This window comes from Vidua macroura, chromosome 7, assembly GCF_024509145.1.
Source record: "Vidua macroura isolate BioBank_ID:100142 chromosome 7, ASM2450914v1, whole genome shotgun sequence".
NCBI lineage: Eukaryota > Metazoa > Chordata > Aves > Passeriformes > Viduidae > Vidua > Vidua macroura.
In genome coordinates, this window is record NC_071577.1 from 13,931,160 (window position 1) to 13,958,347 (window position 27,188).

General features: G+C 38.8%; 1 protein-coding gene across 1 annotated transcript; it reads right to left on the reverse strand.

Moving 5' to 3' along the window:
- Window positions 1-2,636: 2,636 nt before the first annotated feature.
- On the reverse strand, window positions 2,637-25,195 carry MPP4 (MAGUK p55 scaffold protein 4). Its single transcript, XM_053982614.1, has 21 exons — window positions 24,764-25,195; window positions 24,096-24,217; window positions 23,149-23,226; window positions 22,359-22,439; window positions 21,671-21,802; window positions 19,634-19,715; window positions 18,409-18,494; window positions 17,345-17,416; window positions 16,724-16,920; window positions 15,578-15,642; window positions 14,782-14,799; window positions 13,732-13,770; window positions 12,983-13,003; window positions 11,732-11,746; window positions 10,255-10,296; window positions 9,283-9,453; window positions 8,485-8,565; window positions 7,382-7,475; window positions 6,482-6,590; window positions 4,730-4,864; window positions 2,637-3,748 (listed from the first exon to the last, which is right to left on the reverse strand). Exons 1-21 carry the CDS (start codon window positions 24,795-24,797, stop codon window positions 3,557-3,559), a joined length of 1,866 nt encoding a protein of 621 aa, XP_053838589.1. The 5' UTR covers window positions 24,798-25,195; the 3' UTR covers window positions 2,637-3,556.
- Between the last annotated feature and the right edge of the window lie 1,993 nt (window positions 25,196-27,188).

The window sequence follows — 27,188 nt, forward strand, 5'->3', positions numbered from 1 at the left end:
AGTAGGAACATACAGCTAACCTCTGTGTGTGAGACACAACTTGCATTTCAGCTTCAATAATTTCTACTTTTCATGTAAGGTACCACCTTCACTAGAAAGCTCATTAGTCATTTTATTTAAATAAATATAAGCTATTGTAATAAATTATGCCTTCAGTAATTGTACAGTATACAATGTGAGCTGAGTATTTTCTATTAATGAGGTAAATTCAGAACAATAATAAAAACAATAAAAGGAAATAAGCTCACTTATGAAAATACTTTTAAATATTATAAAATGTAATTTTTCCATATAATTTTGAACATATTTACCAGCAGGTCAAACACCTAAAATCTAAAAGGATCTCCAGATAATAATCTGAAACTGAGCTCGTACCTGTCTCTTATATAGAAAAAGGAGTTAACTTTCAGATTTTGTATTACACAATTATATTGAAAAAACATAACACAAAAAAGTATTTCCCATGCCCAGAAAACTCAGATACCAGAAATAAAAAGGGCTTAAGACTGGTAAAATGCAAGGATCCACAAACTTACCACTTGTTTCTTTCCCATATCATCTGAAGTCGTTCCCTGAAAGAGGCACTGTGAACTGGCCTAGGCTCCCTCACGCTGCTCACATTGAACCTCAGCTAATTCTGAACTAAAAATAAACTTCAGGCAGCCAGGATTAGCTGGACCTGAACCCTCCTACCCCTGGGTCAGGGACCCAGAACTACTCCCATTTGAAACAAGGGCAGGTTGTTCAATGACAGCAAATATTACTTGCACTAAAAAACCCCTCACTCCGCATGCTGGCACAGGTTCCTATAAGCAAGTTTTACATTGGTTTGTTTACCCAAAGCAAATGGGATGCCTCATGCAAGGAAGGGTTTGTGGGATTAGACTTCAAATCTCTCACTTGGATTTTGGCCATGCTGAAGACTGACAGCAAGTGCCACTTACACAGGTAGAGAACTGCACACCCTAAGGGGCTTCCAGCAAACTGGTGGGGACTGGTCACACTATATTGGTGCACCATAGGGGAAAAAATATTGGTAAAGGTCAATTCTCATTATTTTTATTGTTTCCAACAGTCTTGTGGCAGTAAATATTTAATGTTTAGGATACTTAGTATTTAAAAAAACTAAAAGCTAAAAAATTCCATAAAAACAAACAAAAGCCTTTTATACATTTTATACAGCTTTCACTGCCTATGCAGTAGTAATTCTGTACTCAGTAGTACCTTTCTATTTTATTACCTTCTACAGAACAACTGGCAAGTGCATTGATTTCTGTATCATTTATTCCTTGCAACACAGGAAACCACATGCAAACAGCCAGTCGTAAATACTCATCTGTCCATCTGTGTGACAGTCCCCAGTTCTGCCATAGAGCTATCAGTTTTGGTCTATTTGCAAGTTCACAGAGTCTGAAGTAACTCACCCCAAATTTCATAGAAAGGGTGAGTTTGGGGACAGGTCCCCATGGACCTTTTGTTTTGGACAGAAAAGCCACTGAGTGCTCTAAAGTGCCCTCAAAATGATGCCCCCGAAACCAAGAGACTCCCACGAACCAGGCAGCCGCTGCCTCGGTCAAACTCTGTGTTTGCACACCTGAGCCAGGCCACAAGACAGTGGGACGCACCTGGAAACTCAGGGGGAAAACGAACTACCCAACTCCCTGCGTGTCCATTCCAGGATGCTGAGAAGGAAAGGTTTAAATGTCCAGAGTGTTTAAAAACACTGAATCAGCCTTCACAGACTTGTTAAAGCCTTGCAGATTTTCTTTTGAGAGGTTTATATGAAAAAATACAACAAGGAAATGCTTGCTTGCTTTCGCTACAAAGATGTTCAGAAACGTGCGACCCTGCGGCCGGTTACATTCCCCCCTCCCGCAGGATGCAGCAGGGCGAGCACCGCCGCCTCCGCAGCGGAGCGGGGACGCAGGAGCCGCGCTACCTGGGCGCTCTCCTACCAGGGTGCTCCGCTCCCGCGTCGCGCTTCAGCTCCGCTTCCCCGGAGCAGCTGCTGCTGGGGAGCGGCCTGCCACATCCCTTCAGCAACAGCGCTCAGGTGGGCCAAGCTCCCGCCGCCGGGCCCCCCGCGCTGCAGCCCCACGGAGCCGTTCGCGCCCCCCTCCCGCTCCGGCCCCACCGCCCCCCCTCACCACGCTGGGGCCCGCCCGCCGCGCCGCCATGGGCCGCGCCCGCCCAGCTCCGGCTCTGCGGGGAGGAGCCGCTGCTCCTTCCGCCCTGCGCCGCGGCTGCGCCCCACTCCAGCGCCGGGAGGTCCAGCTTTCCGTTTTCTCTGGCTGCGCCTTCTCATCAGCGGCTGGTTCATCGGAGCGAGCCCAGCTCCGCGGTCCCGAGCGGGAGTCGTCGTCTCTCGGGCTGCAGACAAGCAAAATCAAGAAGAAAAGAGTTCTGGACTAGTTCAGCTTGTAGCCAGAGTCTCAAACTGATAAATGGAGTAATCGGAAAAAAAAACACCAAAGCACCAAAACACCAAAGTAAGAAATAATACATGGAAAAAAGGCAAAGAGAAAGAGTCGACAAATGCTGGACTAGGCAGAAGTGGGGAAGCTGGTCATAGACCAGCAGCAGAGAGCTGGCTGCTATATCACCCTTCACCACTACATACCCACATCAATGACATATTGGGGCTTCGCTTTCTCCCATTTTACCTCTAAACAGGGAATACAAGCCCTGGCTCTAGAGCAAGCAGGCATCCTGGTGGCTGTAATATGTGTCTTTATATAACCTCTTTCTAGACTGCTTAACTCACTTTTGTTGATTTTCCTGCAAGATGAGGTAGGCCAACAAAATAACCACCTGTTACCTCAGGCAGCAAGACAGCTACAAATACGAGGTGGAGAGAGTGAGGAACTTAGTTGCCACGAGCATTGAACCCTTTGATGAGAAGACCGTGCTACCACAGACCAACCCAACAAGAGAAAGGTTTTCTGATTATTTTCCTCTTTGGTAAGTCCACGTTCTGTCAGTTTGTACTCACTTGAGCTGATGGAAGAGCAGAAAAGATATATTTACACTATTATGAAGATAACTGGGCTTTGGAGTAATTAATATTATGCCAACACCACTCCTATCTTAAAGGTAAAAAGGATTAGCAACAAACCAATACCTTCATAAATAATACTGCTGACAGACACCATGCAAAAAAAGCACATTCTTACTTAATATCATTTGTAAGACTTCTAGAATGTAAAGGCATCATAGAACCCAGAACAAGCATAATAAAAAGAAAGGACCTTTCTGAACTTATGTGTAAGTAAATAACACAGATACATGCAACAAAATAGATTTTTCTTTATTCTTGTAATTGAGTACTCACAGTAGTTCCTTTTTTTTTTTTGTACAAAAGTGGATGCAAGTGTAACATAAAAAGCTCAAGAGCTACACAGAACATAGTATGATTATATCTCCTGTTGGAGCTTCTTTCCTAATCCTCTTCCAAATCCCTCACATACAAAGATAAATTCTCGCGATCCTGACATTAGGATTATTCTTGAAGTAAAACATAAGCTGTAATCTTTCTGAAGCTGCCTGCTGTTTAGAATTAGGGCTGATTGTCTGAGCATATCCATACTGCAGGGACCCACTGGGGCTCGTCCTGTGCACGATGTACTGCAGACAGCAGCTGCGCAGATGCTTCTTGTAAATTGTCATTCACAATCACGTGATCAAAGAACTGACCAAACTGAGCTTCCATTTTCTTAGCTGATTCTTCCATCTCCTGTAAATCTTCTTCCTGTGAGACAGTAAGTCCATAAAACTTCAGTGCTGTGTAGAGAAACATACCTGCACAGCATCTGCAAAACACCTTGGGCCACATAAATAAGAGGTGAATAGATAATGTCAGTCTGCTTTATTTCATTTACAGTTGCTATTATAAAGTACCTCTGCTACAGTCAGTTCCAGGTCTCAAAAACTGAGCTGCCTGCCATATGCTTCCCAAGGAAGTACCTGGTGTCTCAGGATGCTCCATTTGCCCTAAAATAGTTACTCTAATGATAAAGTGCTGGCAGAGAATGTTAGGGACTGGAAGGTAAATCTACTAATGCTTGTGTTCTTTTTCCAAATTTTAGTTTATTTCCCTAGTGTCCATGTTACTTTCTGTAATAGCAATCATGAATCATTGCCACATAGTTATAGACTGAGGTCTCCAAAATGTTAAGATGCTAAATTTTATGATGATTTGCATGGAAACGATTGTGTCAAAGTGCTGTATATATTCTAAATATAAGAGATGCATTTCCTACAAGCAGGATCTGTGTTTTACCTACAGAACTTAGTATAGGATTGATAGTGGTATTAAGCATACATGAAATAATAATACATTCTTATTAACTGTGAAAAAAATAATACTACTGAACAAAGCACATTCCAAGTATTTCAATGCAAACAGTAAAATAGGTGTTGACTCGAATATTGACACAAGGCAGCTAAATAAAACAAAAATATGCAAAATAGCTTCTCCTTTAAAGACATTTTGATGCAAAGTGTCTCATCCCCCTTGGTTACAAATTACGATTCTTATGCTTCAAAGCCAATCTGTAAGGAGAAAAGAAATCCCAACAAAATCCACAGAAAAAGATAATAATTAGATTTGATCCTAAAGACACAGTAATGTTTTTTTAAGAGTTAACAGTGTAGCATAGTAGAATGCATTGTGTTCTAATAACAGAATCTCAGATTAATAAACTCAATCTCTTTTATTCCGAAATCTCACCTTGAACTTCATGTTCACATAATAATCCGTAATGATCCTGGCATTTTTACGAGTCTGCCTCATGCAGCCTATGCTGGGTGGCTTGATGAATATAACGTAGGGCTTTAACTCATGGGTCCGGGCTATTTGTATACCCTACAAATGAAGAGTAAAATGAAGTATTTCAAGTGTATTCATCCCAGTTTTACTCCCATAAAAAGCCAGTTGTTTGCAACATACTGTGATCCCCAGACCTAGGAGACACTTTTTTTCAGGAACACTTACTTGAAAAAGATCTCACTAATAATCCCTGGAGGAGACATTGTTAAGCTACTGTAGCATACAATTACTTAATTCTGCTTGGTAGCATCATTAGGAGATGCTTTCAATACCAGTGAATGATGGAACAGTGTCATTAACAGATCTCTACAATCAACCACAGAAAAGATGCATTTGAAACCTGTTCTTTTTTGACACTGAGAGAGCTACTTTTGGAACAAGTACCTCTTATTGTTCCATGCTGGAAGAAAGTATCCTGCTTTCAGAACTCCTTTACTGTGTAACATTTCCTAACACTAATAAGTATTTTTAAATTACTGCAGAGTAGTGGAGGGAATGAAAAAAAAAAAAGAAAAACTAAAGAAAATCGTAGCATGTAAACTTGGTCAAACCACCAGATTTAAAATAAAGTATGTAACGCAGCAGTAGTTCTGCTACCTCACTGGTCTTACTTAATACCCTTTCTAAGACTTGTCCTTTAAACTCACACCCTAAAAAAAAATCATAGTGGCACATCTGTCCAAGTGGCAAGATTACACACCCCATGCCACAACACCCTTCTTTTGCCCCTTTGCTTAAAAATGTAACAGAAGAAACCAAAAGGACAGTTTTAGATGTGAAGACTAAGGTGTGACCTCATCTACCTCTTATAGCAGTTTCAGTTTTTGAGTAGTACCCCACAAATCTTGTAACTTAATTTCTGTTTTAAGCAGCACAAGCCACTGCCAGCCTAAGGCTTGGACACATTGGCTCTGCATAAATAGAGGGAAATATCCAAGAATTACTGAGTTATGGTGTCGCTCTTTACATTCAGTTAGAGATGTTTAAACAGCATAGCCCAAACAGCTCCTAAGTACTAAATATGCAAGCAATTCAGAGAAGGTTAACAAGGTTTAACTAGACACAGCTCTAAGTATCTTAGATATTTACAAGATCAGGCTTTTATTAGCCTTATCTTCATCAGCAAAATCAATGCAAAAATAGAAGGAAAATAAAAATTAATAGCATCTAAGTGAAAAAGCAGGTTACTAAGAGCTGTAATTTCTGGAGAGAAATACCGACACAAAGGCACACTAAAATTTTCAGCTTTTGCTTGATTACTTTAAGTGTTGCTGCTTTTACTAAAGGGTGTTCTGAGATTACTAATAGGAGGACAGAACTCTCAACAGTAGGGCTTGGAGGAGGAAGAAATCCCATGCAACAGGTGTCCACGTGAAAGACTAATCCTTACTTTAAGTAAGTATGAAAACTCATTTCCATACCATCCTGATAATGCAGCTGCTGGCTTGGTAAAAAATGCACTGTCTCAATATACTTGTCACTGTAGTACCACCACCACCCCCTAAGACACATGAAAAGAATAATCTATTATTAATAAGCACCACGAGGTAAAGTGAAAAACAAGACAAAGCAACTAACACTGTTCCAATGGCTCAAGAATGTAGAGAAAACTATTTTTCCTTCCAGAAGGTTCCCTGCCCCTTTACCACTCACCTGCGGTTCTAAATCTATTACACAGATCTTCCCTGCATCAAGGACTGTTCGCACTGCATCAATACTGGTACCATACAGGTACCCTTTGTACTCCCCATATTCCAGCATTCTGCAACAGTGGTGAGGAAGAAGGAAAATGAAAGAGCATTTGAGTTTCAAAAGGTTCCATTTAAAAGTGGAATCTTCAAATATAATCCAGTGATCAGGACTGAATGATCATAAGACCTACTGAATACTGTTCACCTTTGCTCTTCCCTACTACACTAGGCACAAAAACCATTACAATTCATCTCCAAAACAGGCCTTTTTTACTCATCGTGGTTTTATGAATTTTGTGTTTAGAGGTTGTGATTTTACTCGTCAATGCTTGTCAATTACATACTACAAATAACTCCATAAGTCTGAAGATCTCAAAGCGCTTGGTACAGTTCAATGACTGTCGCTTGTGTAGTGCTGAGCTGGTCTGTCTTAGATTATTGATGCATAGAAAGGAGAAAACTTTTGAATATTTAGCCCTTACAGTTCAACTACTCATGTGTCATCACTGCAGAGATCCTGCAATGGAGCTGTAGGTCAGGATCAGGTATGATTTACAGCTAAATTTTCAAAAGCAGTCTGGTTTCCAGGAGAGTTAAACTCATAACTTACAAGCACATCTAATGAACTCAGGACTAGAGAGCCCACTCCTTTTAGAAGGACTCTGAGATTAATTGTGGAGGAGCTATTTGCAACTGCACAAACAGAGTCTTTGAAGAAACAGTCTCAAGTAGTTTGACCCAAATTTACACCACACATACACAGTAAGAGTGGAGGAGCCCAGACTTAGGACTAACTACAAAACTGTACTTGGCTCATGTTGCATTTTAGGTAATAAAAATGTAATTCATCTCTCCTACTCACCTGTGGCTATACACCATGTTTTCAAAAGTTTCCTTCGATATGTAGTGATATTCACGACCGTTCATTTCATAACTTTTCTGAACACGAGTGGTGTCTGAAGGATGATATAACACACACAAAAAAAAACCTAGCTGCAACTCAATTATCGTAACTTTATCAATTATCGTAACTTTATAAGTGAAAATGAGAACTTCATGAAGAACTATCAATCAGTATTTTCATAAATAATAATATGAGTTATTTCCATTTGTTAATCCAGAGCAAAAGCCCCATATACCGTAATGGTTTGCCAGTGACAAGTCATTGAAAGTTATCAAAGCACAACTGTATTTCTTGGAATGGAAGAGTAGTTTAATCCAAATAGTTGCAATTCAAAGCAATCAGGAACTGCCTTGGAACTGGTTGCACAACTCTTTACTCTTCAGAGGCAGATTTTTTTTAAAGCTCATTCAGAAAAATCCCACAAGTTTCCCACACTTGCACCTTCTTCCCCTTATCTGGGACCTTAAGCACTAAGTCCTGAATTTTCAGCTAGCTTCAGATACATAATTTCCAGTTTGGTTATCTAAATTACAAGAATCAAATAAGTACAGGTACAAATAATTTCAGTTGTTACGTCAGAAGTTAAGCTGCATAAGTCTCATCTGAGACTAGAAGGCTAATAAGGAAAGCTGCAAAGCCTATTAAGCACCAACTTCTGTTGTCTTCATTCTCATACCTGAGCACTTAAACCCTAAGAACTTGAAGTATCTCCAAGAAATGTTTGGGGTTTTTTTTGTTTGTTGTTTTTTTTTTTTTTAATCTAGGGAAAGCAAACACCAAAATTTAACCAAATCATGCAGATAACTTTTCATCTCCATAAAGCTTTTAATGGATTCAGAAGCTGGAACTTGAACATACCTTTGTCTGATTTGCCAAAATGAGATTGATAGTATTTTAAACTAACCCTTATGAAAGCAAACAGTACTGGCTTTCAGTAGAGCTGAAGAAACAGCCATAGAGCAAGGAGTGTATAAATACACAAAGGCAAGAGGAAGGTACTTGGCATTTCCTATTCATGTTTGAATTGGGGTAGGGGAGGAAAGAGGAGAAGCATTCCATACGAGGTGTGGCACTTTGAAACTCTCGTGGGTTACTTGTGATTAGCCTTCGCCGTAGCTCATTCACACCAACTCCTGCAGGACCTGGAAAGTTGCAAGAGCAGCTAATATTACTGGCAGGGTACAAATCACTCCCCAGCAATATAGCCATAGCCAGGAGGCAACTCAGCAGTACTATTTTAAAAGAAAAAACTTATCAAATACTTCCAGACTTAGAAAGGACAGTGGATTTGCCTTTACTCAGTTTGCTGTATCAGGACCATAGAACAGTGCAGAACAGCATCTTTCCTTCAGTCACTCCAATTAAAGTCTCATTGAGAGCCTGAAACCCACTTAATACACTATGTCCTATAACAAGCATTATTAAAGGCATCTTTCCATACTGTCCATGATTGAGATTGTTCTAGTCTGGAATTAAATATTATTCTTATTATTGTCATATCTATCCATTTAACACTGGTTGTAGAAATGCCTCCATGTAAAGATGTTTTCTGTTGAGATACCAATGTTTTCTCATCATTTTCAGTCCCAGTTGAATATAAAACTGAACCACTTCCCTAATAAAATCCATTATCAAGCAGCATATGTACCCAGCTCCTTCTAAGGACTTTATTATTACTGTTTATTAATACTCACTATCTCAAGCAAAGAAGATGATACCTGCATTAAACTTTAACCCCAATAATGGGGTCAAATTACAATAATTCTTGAAGTGTTGCTTTGAGAGTTGCCTACACAGCCTGCAATCAGCAGCAGGAAACCCTTGCTGAAATTTGCCTGCGAAGGTCATTAAGTTCTTACCCACGAGGATAATTAGTCTGTGCCGGTCTGTTGGGTGCCGCTGGTACCTGACCACCTCTTCGTAGGGAGCTGCCAGGGTGCTGTAGCAGCTGCTGGGGCAGCGGGAGTAGCAGGACTGCTGGTTGAGCCGGGCCTTCCTGCGACACAGCCGCATGCTTCTGCGGAATCCAGCTGGATGGGGCAAAGGCACAGTACTGGAAAATACACCCAACATGCAGGCAACTAGTTCTTTAGCCCAGAGCGTCTCTTTCTAAGCCACACAACATACTACCTTTTCTGAGGTTTTTGCAAGGTGAGGGTTAGTGAATTTCATTGCTGCACTTGATATGACAGCTTGGTAGAATCTCTGAGCATTAAATGACAGCTACAGAGTAGGTAAAATCCCATTGAAAGTCACCTGAAAATTAGCCTAGAATTAAAGACTTGCGAAAGATCCCCAAAACAAGCTGGAGGAGAAGTTTCTGACTACCTGAGGCATCCCTAGGGAACAAGTCAACTTTTTTGATAGTGTAGGTTGTTCACTCTCATGAGGCAAGTCTAAAACATTTGCTCCAGCCTCCTGAAGATATATTTTAAAGGTCACTATGGTTTAATAACCATAGAGGTAGGTTTGTTTCTCCACTTGATCCAACTTTGAAAACTTCACATATAGGTGTACTTTTCAAATGAAAAACCCTCATGATTATTCTCAGTGGATGACAGACATTACTTTTGAGCAAAATTAATCATGTAGTCAAGTTTAGATAGTTCCCAAGCCTCTGTAGAAACCTAACAGGAAGAAAGATTTAAATGGAGATACTGAGCATTATTAGGAAGAAAGAGACTTCCTAATATTTGGAAAACAGAGTAAGTTGTATTCCATTTAGTAAGACATCAGGTGATATAAAGAACAAAGCTTTTTATTGAACTGCATTCAAGCACTTAAGCTAGATCAAGCCCCAGATATTTTACTTATCTTTAGTCATTGCATACCAATAAAGACTCGTTGACCAAATTCACCAAATTCTTCCTCTTCTAGAATACAAAGAACAAATACACATGAGATCAAAGAGAAAGCTTAAAAGCTTGATGGCAAACAAATTGCTGATCCCAAGGAAAAAATGAGTTTCAGTAAATATGTGGAAGTATGATGCCTAATTTTAAAAGCATGATACTCTATAATATCAAAATATTTCACATGACCAGTGATCAATTCAAAAGGGTTATTGTGAGAAAAAATAAACATAGAATGTTTTGATATTTCCTAAATTAAGTTTGAAACTTTACATTCTATTTGTTTCATTCCCAATATATCTACATGCCAGACAATGTTTTGAAATGGAAATCAGTGAAAAAAACCATCCACATAATTTAAGCTTTTCAGGTGAAATCTATCTTACAAGAAATCTTTAGTTAAAATGATAACAAGTCAATAGCTCAAAATTAGAAACAAAAAATTTGTAACTCGGCTTCTGCCCCATAGCACATTTGGAAAATGCAACTTGTGTCTGCTCAGATCTTTCAGGCAAAATGAAGACCTGATTTTATTACTTCTTTTTCTTCATTGAATCAGTGATGTCTGTGCTCCAACATGTGAGCCTAACCTGTTTCCTCCAATTCTTTTTGTCCTCATTCTCATGCTGTTCCTCATGAAGGCTTCACTATTCAGGTGAGATTTCTAAAGCTCTGTATTTTTTAAAATTAAATCTCTCATAAAAGATTCAAACATACCAATTTTCCAATAAATCAATGTTCAGAAAGTATAGAAACTGTCTGAGAAAGGTGATTTGAAAACAAATAACCAAGGAAAAAATGGTGCCAGTGTTTAGCTTTCTTTTCAAAAAGTACTCCTTATTTTCCCCTAATCACACATGTAGTTATCCAAGCTGTGCATTCCCTTTGTTTAGGCCTTGTTAAAGCAAGAATGAGATACAGAAGACATAGGCATGTCTTTAAAAGCAGTATTTGTTCCAAGGAAAAACATTATTTTCATTTGCAAAGCTTTGAAATGCTTTAGCACTCTTTGATTTACACTTATCTCATGGAAGTATTGAAACAAAATTAGATGCATGTTAATTGCCCTTTCACATCTATATACTCTTCATTACTTGTACCTTTACAATACAGTTTTATTCCTACATTTCTATATGTACTAACAACTAGTTAATAATTATGGGAAAAACTCCTTGGCACAAAACTGCTCATTCAGGGCAATGTTCAGAGTGATGTTAAGCTGATACATGCCCGTCTATCTTCGAGTCTCTTGAGTCATTATTCAAACATGTTTAAATATTTCTGCTTTATCTACCCTGTCTTCTCTGGTATGGAGTGCAATGTAGAATCCTACAGGGAACAAGCAATTCAGCTACCAGGTATTGCAAGAAGAGTGGTAGTTCCTGCTAAAGCATAAACACAGATAAATTCTATTAGATTACTGCTACAGGAGACAGGGAGAAATAGTTAGTGTTACCTTCTTTAAGCTCCTCTGCAGATTCAGATAGAGACAGATATAAAACAATTAGTTTTGAGAAGACAGTCTATACTGTGATCTAACAAAAAATCTAACCAGCATTGTTCAACACATTTAGGGAATGTAGAAAACAGGTACTACAGATGTTAAATCTAAAATATGCTTCTTTGAGCATGAATTCTTAGTTCCCAATGAATGCAAGAACTACAGCATCTGTTTCAGTATGGTAGTGCAAAATCTGCAGCTACTGGTTAAAGTAGAATGTAGGATAGCAAATATTTGCACCTTTATTCCTCTGACTGTGTGGCTAGAGCAGACAGCTGACTCAGCACTGAGCAGGATTTGCACAGTAATCCCCAAGTGCAGCTATCAGAAACACCCTAGTCTGAAAACAAAAGACTGCCCTGCAGACCTGCTGGTTATGCCTTAAAAGCCTTGGGCATTGCTTGAGAGGCAGAAGAGAACAAACGCTTGTGGATAAGAGATGAAGGTGAGAAAGAAGAACTAGCAAGTAGAGACCTTGTGGAGAAGAGCAAATGTAAGGTAAAATGACACTCTTCTCCACAAGATGACCAAATACTTCAAATGAGAATTTTAGCAGTAGTTTTATTTTAGGGGAGAAATTATTTATTTTAGAAGACTTAAGTTTTGCAGAACTCTCAACGTGCTGTAAAATAAGCAGCTGCTTCCTAAATGAAAAATACAAACAAAAACCTCCATATCAGCTTGGTCACAAAAAAAAGTACTTATTGATTGTATTTTTTATACATAAATAATGAATTTTAGAAGCATTTTTCTTTCCTGTATGTCAGCCATGCCCACAATCAGGATTCCAGAAGCAGCTTTCCTCTTTACCACATCAACTCCTACAGGCACTGGGGATTCAGGCCTCCACATTACTGAAGGTAATCCAATTATCTGCTGACATCAGTGCAGCCCCTGCTGTCACAGCTTGCACAGGTACAGCTGATGAGGTTTGGATAAATTGATCTGCTACTGGTGCACGAGACGAAACATTCACACTCATGGGATAAGAGGACTGAAACCTTACTACTAAGGTAATCAGAGAACAAGAGGAAGACTTAAAGCAACAGGATTTTACATAATGGCTTTTCAAGCCAGAATGGCTTCTGAAACTGAACTGGCATTTTGGTTTTTGCCACTTGCTTGTTTCTAAGACACTTGTATCTGGACACCCTTCTCGCAGCAGAACAATAGCAAAGAATTTAAAGTTAGGTCAGAGGAACTTACCTGACTCAAATGTTTCTTCATCTTGTATTGTAATCCAGATAGCAAAGATATTAAAATAAATTCAAACTTTAATTCTTTTCCTTCTAATGAATATCAGAATCAGAAATCAGTTTTCAAGCTTCTGTCGGTCTGTCTCACATATACTTTCCCCAGCTCCCTCTACCCTGAGGTCGCAAAATATAGCTCACTATACTTGAATTAACTGCTTCATCTCTTTTCACACAGTCCTACAGGATCACATCCCTCTATGAGAGCTTCTGAATTATCTTGGAGAAAGAAGAATGAACTGCACTGCTTTTAGGGAGCAACTCAAGCTACCAATCTTTACAACTCAGTGTTCACAAGTAAAAACCTATTCTTGCTCCTTGTTCTCCCAAGATCAGGGATTTCTTGACAAGAAATTGAGTGCATTCTCCAAGACCACAACAATCTGTTGCATTAAATATGCAATAGGCAAAAAAGTATGGTAACTTTACAGCCACAATCCAACACCTGAATCAAAGTGGTAGGATCTCATTCAAGCAAATATTTTTGTGCTGGTCAAAACACTTGACTATAAGCACTGTACACTGGAACTGCAAACAGTTCATTTTAATACACTAATACAACATGAGATTTCCAGAGTATGAAAACCAGAATTTTCTACCATTAAGTTCACTAGGAAAATGAGTGGTTTTATCTAGGAAATGAGGCTTTAAACTAGCTACTGCCTTGTAGCAAATAAAATAATCTCAAGTGAATTCAGTTACCTGTTTCCACACACTTTTCGTCAATCTGCATGTCATCCTCTACAGATCAACAAAAGGGAAGAAAATTCATCTGAATCAGAAAACACTGGAGAGGAAAAACACCCTTACAGATCTTACAAGACTGAACTCAGACATCAGAAACAAGATACATGAAGCTCAAATCATCTTTAGACATCTTTAAGGATTTTAACTGTTAACTCCAATGTTCTTTGTATTACAGTGAGCAAAAACTTTTAAAGGAGTGCTCTGAAGGCAGAGAGACAGATGCATCTTACTTGAATTCTCCTCTTGAAATAATGAAAGGTTTAACACGCCTGTCAATCTGTTTATCCAGTAGATATCTATTTATTAAGTATTATCATGGGGGAATATAATTTTCTGTCTTATAGGTTTTAAACATCTTTCCAACATGCTACATTCAAGGAAAGTATTTTGCTTTTTATTTTTATTATTACTTTTACAAGGAAGAAAAGGAAAAGATCAATTCAGCTCTTTCTCAATCCCCAAACTACATCAAATTATATCCTGGAAATGCGATCACATGAGCTTGGGCAATCTCACGGGCTCACAATACAGCACTGTTTTTGTTTTGTTCTTGCACACCCTTCCAGATAGGCCCAGCAGGAGCTATTTTCCAGTTACAGGGCAATTGTCAGAATATCTGTCAATCACATTCTGCCCCTATGTATCCTTTAAAGAAATACTCTCTTGGAGCTGCTCTAGGAGAGAAAGAGGGAGAAGAAAAGAGAAAGAGGAAATTTTGTCTTTCTTTCCTCAAAGAACCCATCCAAACTGTCATTTCCCTGACAGATAGTGCACAGCTAAGGTTTCCACTTTAAGACAATGCATGCATCTACTAGGAGAAAAAAGGTGAAAAAAGGCTGGATTTCAATTATGTTAAGCACACAAAATGCCACGAACTTGGGCTTCTTCTGCATGTATTTATCAAAATGCCTAATTTCTGACAACTTTTTTAAAAGCCTGTAAAAACCACGTGTCATATTGGTTCCAGGTACAGAAATGCAATGCTGTCCAGATGTGATTTCCTACCTTCTTCCACAGTGCTTACTGCTCACAGCATATCCATTGAAGCAGTTAAAATGCAATAAAATTATGGTGAAAGAGAGCCTCAGCTCTAGCAAGCAATGCAATCAGTGCAAAAAGAATCCTAGGGAATCAACCACATGCCCCCTGGGATTTATCATGACAGAAAAATTTTATATTTGCATAAAGAACCATAGAAGGAAATGGGGACAGAAGAAACAGGAAGAACATTCTTTTTCTGGGAATAATTGCATATATACAGAAAATTATAGCTGGCAGAAGATAATATTTCTGGATTATTACCATGAATAAATTCAAGGGCAGCATAGCTTATCATAGACCTCAAGAAAATAAGTTCTATTATTTTCTCAATAGCTTTGATGGCAAAGAAACATTCCAAACATGGCACTTCTCAGTAGCAGAGTTGGTATCTGTGTCCCTAGAAATCCAGGCCAGTACAATTGTCACTTCAAGACTTACAGCCAATTTTCCTAGAGAGAACTGGCTGGCCTAGTGAGGTCCTAGAATTTAGAGACTTTAGAAGAAGTTGAACTCACAGCTTCTCATATGGTCAGATGTCAAGTACACTGGAGACAACCATCTCCACCATCAGTACTCCAGGTATAATTATCAGTAAGTTTTTTTTTTCAGGGGATAGTTAACACAGTTGAAGGTTACAATATGGCTCCAGAAACAATGACTTTGAATTAAGCTGAATTGTATAAGCTTTTATTTCAGTATCCCTGAAACAGAGACAAGATCTTTCTTTCCTGCTGTATAGCTCAAGTAACTTTTCACTCACACATTGAAGATTTGAGACAGAGGTGGGGCTGGAAGGGCTGACACCACCAGAATTCTCGCTGCTTCCTACACAGAAATAAATTTATCACAGTTAAAGAAACAAAACAGTCCACAAGCACATAATGCTCCAGTCAGATTCACCGCTTACATGTAAGATTGATCAGTATTGAACTGAGAGAAGACAGCAAGAACTGAAACATTACCAATGTTTTAGCCCACTGCAAAGACCTGAAATAAAACCAATGTGCTATCAGAAGTATTCAAATTTCCAAATCAGCAGTCCAGAAGTACTAAGTATTTATATAAAAGTACAGGAAGATAAGGCATACTGTGGCACAGACTCCTGGAAGTAGAAGAGTATGTGCTACTGGTAGGGGTAGTAGCACTACTGCCTCCATTACTGCACAAAGCCACTTGCAGCCTGAGTCACAACCCAGTTTGATTTCACCTTGCATTATACAGACTGCAGGTAGGTTTATATTTATTACAAAGTGAAGTTTATCATGTGCTATTTCATGGCCTTACGTTATCCTGGGGGTACCACAGGACATGTGGTTAAAGGATTAGATTGAACTTTACTACAGCAGTGTAAGTACTCTGATTCTGAATGCATGTAGTGTAAAAATAATGGTCTGTTTAGGCAGAAAAAAATAGGCAAGAGATTATTGTTCTTTCTTAAGTGCTTGTTTTGGTTCTTTTTTTCCCTCTATTCTTCTAATCTGGCCTACTCAGTTTTGACCAAAGCTGAAGAGGTCACTCATGCATCACAGGACATCTTTAAAAATATACTATGCTTTTAGTATCCCACTCCTCCCTTGCTTTTTTTTTCATCATAGATGATGGTCATTGAGTAGTCAGGGCCCTCAATTTCCACACATCTTTCAGCTGCTACACTCCACCAAATGTCTCAGCAACCAGCATGGAGACTGGACAAATGGCAATTTGAGATTATACAGGTGTTTTCAAAAGCTTCTTCTCACACGGTGCTCTTAATGGAAAAATAGCAAGAAGTCAGAGATCAGAAAGAGAAAAGATGTTTGTCAGATGTCACTCTGAATCATATTGCTACAAAACTTAAGAAAATGTTAAATAACTGGCTGATTTTTTGAACAAGAAATCAGGAAAATGATGATTTTTTTTTTTTTACCTTTTAAGAAGATGATTTGAGGGTATGAGTCCAGCACAGGCACTGAGATCTGAAACTTTCCTGGCCTGCCACCAGAGAGCATCATTCTGGTCCACAATCTGTAGTATTTCACCCCTCTTAAAAGGCAAACCTGCATCAGCACATGGTATGGCAGGATCTTGCAAGGGCCAGTAATCTGCCATTGCTCGCACATACAGCTAGTAAAGAAAATATACAAGAGTGAGCAGAAGCCAAGTTTAGAATGGATACAACATGGACTTTACAATCACAGGGCCAGATATTGCTGCAACTTCAGTCTAATTATGAAGACAAGTTTTAAAAACCAGATCAAGCCTTAACCTCTCTGTTCATTAAATGAAAAAAAAAATTATCTCATACATTACGAAAAGAACTGACCTTCAACTTGTAGATCACTCAGAAAGTGCCTTTATTACACAGTTACATTTCTACTTACTGTTTTTGTTGCTTCAGCAACAACATACTGATGTCAGCTCAGAGGCAGCCATAAAGGCAAGGTAACACTAGGGATTGCAATAAACTTCCAGGCAACACCATGTCTTTGTATCACACAATTGGGCACTACTGCTACCAGCCTGGGAAAAGAAAAAGAATGTTTCTTACTGTTGTTTGGTTGCTGACAGGCCGATCAGAAACTGGAATTAATTTGAACATAATTGTCCCCTGAGACAGGGCCTAAATGATTAGAAAAGAATTAAAATATGGTTGGTATTCAACATAAGTAATCAAACATAGGCAAGATAAGCTCGACACAGCATGGCTTTGAGGATACTGCAATGTTTGTGTTACAGATAGAATTCAGGTAGACTGAGTCAGTGTGACAATATTGTATTTTTTCCAAAAGGAAACTAAAGAATGAAATATCAAAGTTTTGCTAAATATTTTTTAATTTAATGCAACCTATGTTTCATTGTAAGTATATGTAATTTCAGTATTGATTCATACCAAACTTTTCTACTGAAATCTTATTTAAATTAGCAGCAGAGTTTGGTTAGTTAGGTTATATAAAGGGGGAGGAACATAATTTAGTAATTAAGCGTTCCAATAGAGTTTGTATTTCTTATACCTAGAAATGGTATAACCATGGCAATTGCACATAGACTTGGTATGATTACACACAGAAATACCTCACTGGCTGGCACTTAACAGTCAAGAACCCTGAAAAATTGTGTGTAAAATGACAAAACAGGGACATCTCAACAGATTTCTTCATGAGAATTTTGACAACAGTAATTACACTGCCCTTTTCTTGCAAGGTAAGGTATGTAACTTACAAGTTCATTCACTCTGCTTTAGTGCATTTTTTAACATGGACTCTTATAGCAATAGCAGCCTTCCACTACTTTCTTGTGGAATATTTCTGAGTGGCACTTCTAGAAAAAGTTATGAATCAGTGAAGGCTGAATAAATTACTATTTTTCCCAGAAGCTGCAGATGGAATGGTCACAGTTAAGTTTATTTCTGCCCAGAACAGAAGTTAGATTTAATTCTGCTTTCATATATTCTGATTTCATGAGCAGTTGGGAACGTCATTCACAGTAAGGAAACAATCTGAATTTTCTGTTAAAAATTTCAGGCTTTCTCATGTACAAGAGCGTGTAAAAGAGCGAGCATACAAATAATCTTAAGGTGCAAAGTACAAAACATATTTTAAAAATATTAAATACCAGAATATTAATGACTTGTTCAGGTTCAAGACCCTCAACAGGAACTCCATTTACTTCCACCAGTTTGTCTCCAGCATACAGCAATCCTACCATGAAAACAAATATGAAAACAGCAGCAGGAGTTTTATCACAGCATGATTTATCTTGGATAGGCAAGGGAGGGTCATACAGAAATATCACGGGTTTGTAAGTCAGCATTAAAATTTTCCTGCACCATGTATGGAGGAAGGCATTTTGGATTCAGGCTGCACTGCCCCTGGATGGGACTGCTGCGGGTCACAAGGAGCTTGCATGCTTCAGCTTTCTTAATCCTTCCCACTCCTCCATATGGCATGTTTACAATCTACTGATGATTTGCCTTAAAATTAGCATAAACATTTTAATATTGCTCCAATTCCCAAGCTAAATTATGAACCTATCCTATATTAATAGACAATGAGACTTGGAATCAGATCCCTAAAATCTCCAGATGCAGGGGGAGGTCCTGGGACTCCTCTCTGTCCTTTATAATAAAGTCTTCACAATATTGTTTTCTTTTCCATGTTCCTTTAACTCAATAAAAATATTTGTCAAACTAGGAACTTAATTGGCTATTTTCTGCAAATTGGGTTTTCTTCTTTATACAAAGGCCAGAAAATACTAAAAGGAACTATTTTATAACGACTACAGTTGAATTTTATTCTGATGTTTTACATTTTAATTACATTACATTTTCTAAGGGACATGGAACACATTCAATTCTACTTTACACATTCAGTACTACTTTGTCATAGGATGACAAAGTAGTAACATTTCCAAGGAAATTCCTTGGAAGATTGCTTAGCTACTAGTGCTAAGGAATGTGTTTAGTAGAGTAGCACCAAAAAGTATTATTACATATTCCTTAAAGCCCATTATTTTCTAGAATCACCAATGTTTACCATTTCTCCATTAGGGAATGTTCTGCATTTCATACTACACTGCAGTTTGGGATATCCAGGTATTGGTGCCAAGAACACATAATGAAAATTAGATTTCTTCGTCAACTCAATCTAAAACAGCAAATTCATCTGAAAATCTATGAAGTCAGAATGAAAGTCACTGCAATGCATCACTGCTTACAGTGCTGTCCCATGTGCACATCATCTTGCTCTATAATGGAAGATTAACTGTAGGTATTATCTTACTTCAAATATCTTATTTCAAGTTCAGTTTTATGTACCACTTTGTTTCAAATTTCACGTACCACTTCTGTCTGCCAGCCCACCATGGATCACACGGGCAACTGTTATGTCACCTGTTATCTCATGGCGTTTAATGGTGGCACCCTGGCAGGTAAGAACAAAGAAAAAACACATTGATCACCAAAGGAGCCCAGTAAGTTTCCTTCCATACCGCAAGTCTGTTCTTCACGCTGACACAAAGGCATTGAGGGATACAGCCTTTTTACAACAGCATGGATATAGCAATAAACACAGAATCATGGAATAAGCTGAGTTGGAAGGGACCACAAGGATCACTGAGTTCAACTCCTGGTCCTGCACAGCACTATCCCCAAGAGTCACACCCTGTGCATCAGAACATTGTCCAAATGCTTCCTGAACTCTGTCAGGCTTGGTGCTGGGGCTACTTCCCTGGGGGGCCTGTTCCAGTGCCCAACCACTTTCTGGGTGAACCTTTGTCTAATATCCAATCTAAAACCTTCCCTGACCCAACTTCAGGCCATTCCCTCTGGTCCTGTCACTGGTCACCAGAAAGAAGAGATCAGTGCCTGCCCCTCCTCTTCCCCTCACAAGGAAGCTGTGACTGCAGTGAGGTCTCCTCCAGGCTGAACAGACTAAGTGACCTCAGCCACTCCTCACACGGCTTCTCCTCAAGGCCCTTCACTATCTTCATGGCCCTCCTTTGGACACTCTCTAATACTGTAATATCTTTCCTATATCATAGCACCCAAAACTGCCCCCAGCACTCGAGGTGAGGCTGCCCCAGTGCAGAGCAGAGCAGGACAATCCCCTTCCTTGCCCAGCTGGTGATGCTGTGCCTGATGCAAGACACGCTTGGCCCTCCTGGCTGCCAGGGCACTGCTGGCTCATGTTCAACTTGCCATTGACCTAGACCCCCAGGTCTCTTTCCAGGGCACTTTTTTCTAGCACCTCATTCCCCAGTCTGTCTATACATCCCAGGTTGCCCCATCCCAGGCAAAGAATCCAGCACTTTCCCTTGTAAACCTTCACATGGTTGATGATTGCCCAATCCACTCCTTTACTGAGGTCTCTGCAGGACCTCCCTGCCCTCAAGGGAGTCAACAGCTATTCCCAGTTTTGTACAGCTATGAACTTGCTAAGTACCCTTTCCAGTCCTGTGTCTAGGTCATTTATGAAGCCAAGGATGAAGCCCTGCAGAACCCCACTAGCGACAAGTCCCCAGTCTGATGTAACGCCAGTCAGTATAACCCTTTTTGCCCAACCCATGAGCCATTTGCTCACCCATCCCATAATGTGTTTATCCAGCTCTGTGCTGGACATTTTTGTCCTGAAGGATACTCAGAGACAGTATTGAAAGTTTTCCTGAATTCCAAAAGGATTACATCAATTGGCTTCCCCTGATCAGCTAGCTGGGTTACCTTGTCATAAAAGGAAATCAGGTTTGATAAACAGGACTTTCCTCTCAGGAAGCCGTGCTGGCTGTGACCAATGACTGCATTGTCCCTCGGGTGTTTTTCAATACCTCCCAGAATAATCTTCTCCGTAACTTTACCAGGCACTGAAGTGGGACTGACAGGCCTGTAGTTTCCAGGGCTGTAATGTATTAATACTAAGTCCTTCAATGTCTTCAACTTCCATCACACTAAAATAATCTCATTGACTGACAATTAGAAATCTTTTTAATCTGCAACATTACAGCTATCTTTTCCTAAAACAGATTAGGTAAGCTAATGTTTACCGCTTATAAGTACAAATGATTGCTAAAGAACTCTCTTCCCTTCCTTTTGTTTCGGCCATGGGAATAACTCTCAATCCAGTTTGGTTTTATCTCATATAATGAAAATACATCTGCCAAATGTTCAAGACAAGGCACTGAACAACCTACACCCACACCAGGCATGGCTAGATGGTCTTCTCAGGTCCTTTCCAACCCCAACAATTCTTCTGATTCTGTAAAATCTGGACAAGAATGCACATAATCTCCATGACATTCCTGGGAAGAAACCAATGTGCATCCAATGCATTATTAATTCTTTCTAAATTAAAAAAATTTGACAGACACAAGGAAGGTCCCTCACCAGGGGCTGGTTGTTTTTCACTAAGCAGACAATCCTCATAGCTTCTTCATTTTCAGGTATGTTGTCTGGCAGTGGTGGAAGGGTTGGTTCAAAATCTTTCTGGGCCACAGTATCATGAGCAGATAGCAAGGCCTGTTACAAATGGAAACAAGCAAACCAACCAACCCATAAGCAAAGATCATACAATAGCAGAACTTTAAACAGCGACTGGTCAGAAAACAGAAATCACTGAATATGTTCCTTTGTGAACACAGATCCCTTGCACATACTGACATTTTCTTCTTTCCACCAAGAAAATCAAATCATGGCAGTTTTAAGAACAGTTCCTCTGTTTCTTGTGGAAAACCTTCAAAAGATGAAATATTTCTATTTGGAGCTCTTGGGTTAAAAATGCAGATTCTGCAATTTCAAGGAAAATTTGATATATAATATATTTGCATTAACTGCCCATAATTTAAAACTTTGTAAGAAACATCTTTCAAACACAGCCTTAAGTAAAATGCAGCCCACTGCAGGTACTTCAGGTACACAGTCCACATTTGATCTCATGATCAGGTTAGTTCATCGTTAGTAAACTATGTCTCTTCTGGCTCCTTTACCAATTCTTGTGAACAGCTGCCCATCCATTTCCATTCCCACTGCAGAGAGCTCCATGAGCAAACTTTTTCTATCCTTATGCAGGACTTGCCTTGAAGTGTGGAGAACGCAGTAGCCGTCTTAGCTCTTTGATCTCTCCTGACTGAGGGGCTTCATGCAGTAACTCTACTACCTGATAAATGTAAGAAAGAATGTACAGATGGATTCTAGAGGACAATTCATTTAGAAAGCTCTACGTTGAATGTAAAGGAATGGAGACAGTGTAAAGCCCCCCCATCTTATATGAGTCAGATGATGTCCATATGGTTTGCTGTAGAACTGGACAATATGACCACAGCTGCACAACACTCAGCCAGGCTTGATTTAGTTCAGGAATAGTGCCATGTGCTCTAAATCAGTTTTTGCTGCCATCTCTCAACCAATTTCATCACTAGTCTCAGTTTCTCTACTTCGTCATTAACTCTCCCGCTAATTAAAAGATTTAGAATTCAGCTATTATAATTAGAAAAATCTAAAAAGCTTTTAAATATCCTCATGTCAGTCTGCTTGATTGCAGCCATAACACTGAACCACAGAGTAACATGGGAAGAAAAATACATGGTCAGTGATTAAACAATTAACATTTGTGTTCATTACACTGGCCAGGATTTGCGTAGTCCAGCAACCACAGCTGTGCCCACTTCTCATGCCCCTCCCTCCCTCCCCCCCTCCTCCCCCCAGTAAGGGCTGTTGAGTAGTTTTTCAAATGTGCAAGGAGAGTTTCAATTTTATATACTGTACTTAGACCTGAGACCCAGAATAAATACCGGAACACTTAACTGCAGCAGAGTCCATTCATTTGGTATGGGTAAGTAAAGCAATAAACTGTGCATACATCTCACCTCACGACTCAATGCACGTGCCTGCAGTGTGACAGGATCTGGTTTTTTTCCAATATAGTGTTGAAGGCATTCATAAATCTGTTGCATGCCATGACAGACAAAACAAGGCAACGATGACATTGACCAGTTCACATGATCATATAGATACATACATGACAGGCAATGGACAACACTATTTCTAGAAACTTCTCAGTCCAACTAGAGCCCCAGAATCTGTAATCTAAACTCTTAATATCTGGCACATCTGGAATTGAGTCTTGGACTCAATGTCTTTCCATATTATCAGGTAGCATGCCAGTTATACTGTAATTTTGAATTTTCCTAGAAGAAAAGCCATCTACACGGCTAAATAGCCTCATAGTAATTCTGTGATTTGTAGCCTGTTTCCTTCCTCTCTTTGAAGGCTGCATTTAAAATGCCCTTATGAGCATTCTTATCCAGTAAAAGCTCCTCTTTAAAAATCCTTCTTAAAGAAAAGCAGAATTTTTACAGAATTTGTCTCAGAGATAAAATTCTTCTCAAGATAGAAACACCCATCAAAACTCTGTTCTCTAACAATATAAGATCTTCAATTACACATCAGATGAATGGGATGCAAAATAAAATAGTGTGTCACAGGCCAAGAAGTGGGATGCATAGCCATACAGAAATTTAAGAACAGGAAAGACAACTGAGCAATGATGTGTTCAGTGTCTATCCCCTGGCCTTAATACAGACAGGTAAAGTAGAAGAGTCTAAATGTCTAGGACATCATGGAAGAGAACACTTTATTTTCCTTTAAAGTGTAAGTGGTTTTGTCTACTGTGCTGATGTTAGAACTGACATCAGGACTGTCAGCACTTAGCGTAAATAAGCATTTATTGTCCTCATATGGCAAAATCAAGTAGCTATTCACTAGAGATTGTTCTGTAGGTGACCTTTGCTTTCCCAGCTGTGTGGTACCTTACCTTTAGCAGTGCTTGCAGCCAGCGAGATCTGAGCAGGTCATACAGCATGCCAACACCATTGACATCTCTCTTGCAGAGCAAACTGAGCTCTTGCAGCGCTAGAGTCAGAACATGAGATACACCTGAGCCCAAGAAACAGAAAAGCGCAAGACACTTCAGTTCAAAGAGAAGACCAACCAAAGCCAAACAGTGACCCAAGACCTTTGAAATGCACCTTTCCTCAATTTGTACTTCTAAGAAATGCACAGACATTTCCTGTCTGCCTTGCTTTTTTTCCTGCAATCAACTCTGTTGCATAAGAGCTATTTTACCATGTTATTAGCCAGCAGGGTTAGGTCAATGCTAGCAATTTGCAATTGACCTGTGAGAAAACCATGCAGGCAATCTCACATGTAACAGTCTGGGTTCAAGCTCATACCTCGTACCAAGAAGAGGTGAAACAACAAAAAACTCCTTGGCTTTATAAGCCAGAAACAAATGCCAGGTATTCTGATAATCTCTTAATTTAACTGCATACCACCACTGAACGTCAAGAATCATTCCAGTTGTTGAGTAGTAATACTTCAGGCACATTCATCTTTCTCATGACTCATGGAAGAGTCACAGAGATTAAGGAATAGAACTTTTTGAAAAGAGAAAGAAAACTGAAAAAGATATGTGAAAGTTACCATTATCTTTACTGCTGACTGTTGGCACCTCCATCTTCTCCTTTATTCAAGGAGATTCCACCCACTTTGAATACTGCATTCACACCAAGTTGGTTTCATAAAGATAGATGATGAACTAGGGAAAAGAGCACCCTCATATCAGAATACTGACAGGTATTTTACACTGATAAGAAAGCAGAATTTAAAACAAAGGAAGAGGTGGGCAATAATTTGTATTTAAAGTGCACCACAGGTGTAAAAATAAATATGAGTCCCACCTATAAATTCAGCTACCCAGTAGCATCCAAGATGCAGACAAACAAACCTCAATTGCAGTACGGCATTTTAATCTCTTTATAGAATTGTCATTTGCTTGCTTCATTAGGTCATCTAAAACAGAAAGCTGTTTGGTCCATCTTCTATCTCCAGCTTCTTAAATGTGCTACCATGAGATGTCATAATTTTTTCTAAAGACTTAAATCTTGCTTTATATCCATATAGCTTGAAAAATAATAATATTCAAGGACACATTACATTTAATTCCTCTTAATATGGACACAATATTAAAACTGAAAGACTGGAGTTTCTACTGAATTTTCATTGAGCAAAGACATGATTTTGAAAAAAGGGATCCCTGTCTCTATAACTATTAGAATTTAAGGTCTTTGAAGGATTTGTTCCACAGAGATTTCATTATTTTTCTTTTATTACCTCACCGTGAATTAAAACACAGATAAAAAACCGCACTTCTTACCTTGCTGGTATCATCATCTCTCTCAGGCAATTTATAATAGGTTGTCACTTATAGAAATGAAATCAAAGAAGTTATTTGCTAATCTAAAGATGTGTTGCTGATTTCTTTAATTATAAAAAGCAGCATATACTATCTTATTTTTTTCTTTAGATTTTAAAATCAGCATTTTTAAGTAATGCAGGAAGACAACATTACTAATTAATATGTATCCATGTCGCATGACCTTTCCAAAAATAAAATAATGGGCCTTCTAAAATTTTCTTTCCAATTCCTTCCCTCCCTTAAAATTCTGTGACAGCCTATCACTAACCTATAACATTCTCTTAAACTAAAACTGGAAGAAGTTCTTCAATCTGCTGTTGATGGCAAACAATGCAGTACAGGATTGCTTCAGAGAATTCACTGTACTCTTCTCAAAATAGTATGGAAATTCCTCAGGGAACACCACGCACTGCATTTATACCCTAAAGAATCAAGAATCTATGTATGAAAGCTCTTAAGTAGCTCAAAATCTTCATTACATCCTAGATGATTTAACTTCACACTTGATACAAGTGTAAAGATATTGTCATGATTAGCAGTATTGTAGATTACTCTTAAAGAATTAAATATTTCAACTGGCCACTCAAAAGATAACTTAGACTACAAGTAAAAAAACTAACATCAAACATCTGAGCACCTCAGCCAGTAGTGAACCCCAGTGTGGTACAGTGAATGCGTTACACCAAATTCTGCTAAATACACAAATACTGCTAAGTAGTTTATCTCCTGGATTAATAAAGTAAAAAGGCATCCATTTTCCTCTAGATTGCTCTGTAGACAGAAAACAGCAAAGGTACAAGCAGGAAAAGTACTGTCTTGATCTGCTTACAAAAGCAGAAGGCATTACTGTCACTTTTACTGCATTTAATACTTATTTTTAGAACACGCTTCCTCTCTCTCCTGTTAAATCATAAAACTGCTTTCAAAGGGCAGTGGAAATTAAGGGAGAAAAAAAAAATAAATTATGAGATTATGACTCAAACATTTTATTACTGAGTCTGGGCAATTAATTTCAAGTTACTTCTACAGCATATTCAATGGTACATCTTATTGAAATTCTAACCTGAAGACTGCTTTTACAATTATGATTTTTTTCTTTCAAAGATTCACAAAAACATAGTTTGATCTTCCCCCAGTACAACTGAGGTTTGAGCAGCAATTATTTAATATTTTTCAATAGTCTCAGTTCTTTTCCTTAAAGAATTTGCCTTCCCTGTTTTTAAGCTTAGTTGATCTGCCTAATGATGGATTTAACAAAGCAGGACAGAAAAATCTAGTCATGAAAACCTGCTTCTTAATTGATTCAAAGCACTTGGAAACAAAGAACAACATTTCTGGTGATGCTAAAATATTTCAGATTGTGCTAAAACACAAACAATATCATTGCCCCTTGAATATTTTAAAGGGATTAATTTTTCCCCATAGAGCATTGCACCTTCTGGTATCAGTACAGCTTCCATAGAGAACAGATGTGGGAGCAACTTGAGTGTGTTTAGAAATTTTGGACACAGTTTATCTTGAAGGTGAACCTCAGATTTCCCAAAAATCTGGGAAAGCTACTGAAGGTTTTGCTTGCCTTGTTGGGTGAAACCCTCAGCTACAGCTATCAGAGTTCTAGGAATAAACATGCAGTTACCTTTCCATCCATTG

What these genes read in the sequence shown, in the direction of transcription:
- MPP4 (XM_053982614.1), bottom strand. Translation starts at nt 24,797, where the DNA reads ATGGAGGTGCCAACAGTCAGCAGTAAAGATAATG. An exon ending in CACGTGCATTGAGTCGTGAG is followed by an intron (nt 22,440 to 23,148) that starts GTGAGATGTATG and finishes TACATTTATCAG; the next exon opens with GTAGTAGAGTTACTGCATGA. An exon ending in TCAAATCATCTTCTTAAAAG is followed by an intron (nt 15,643 to 16,723) that starts GTAAAAAAAAAA and finishes ATTTCTGTGTAG; the next exon opens with GAAGCAGCGAGAATTCTGGT.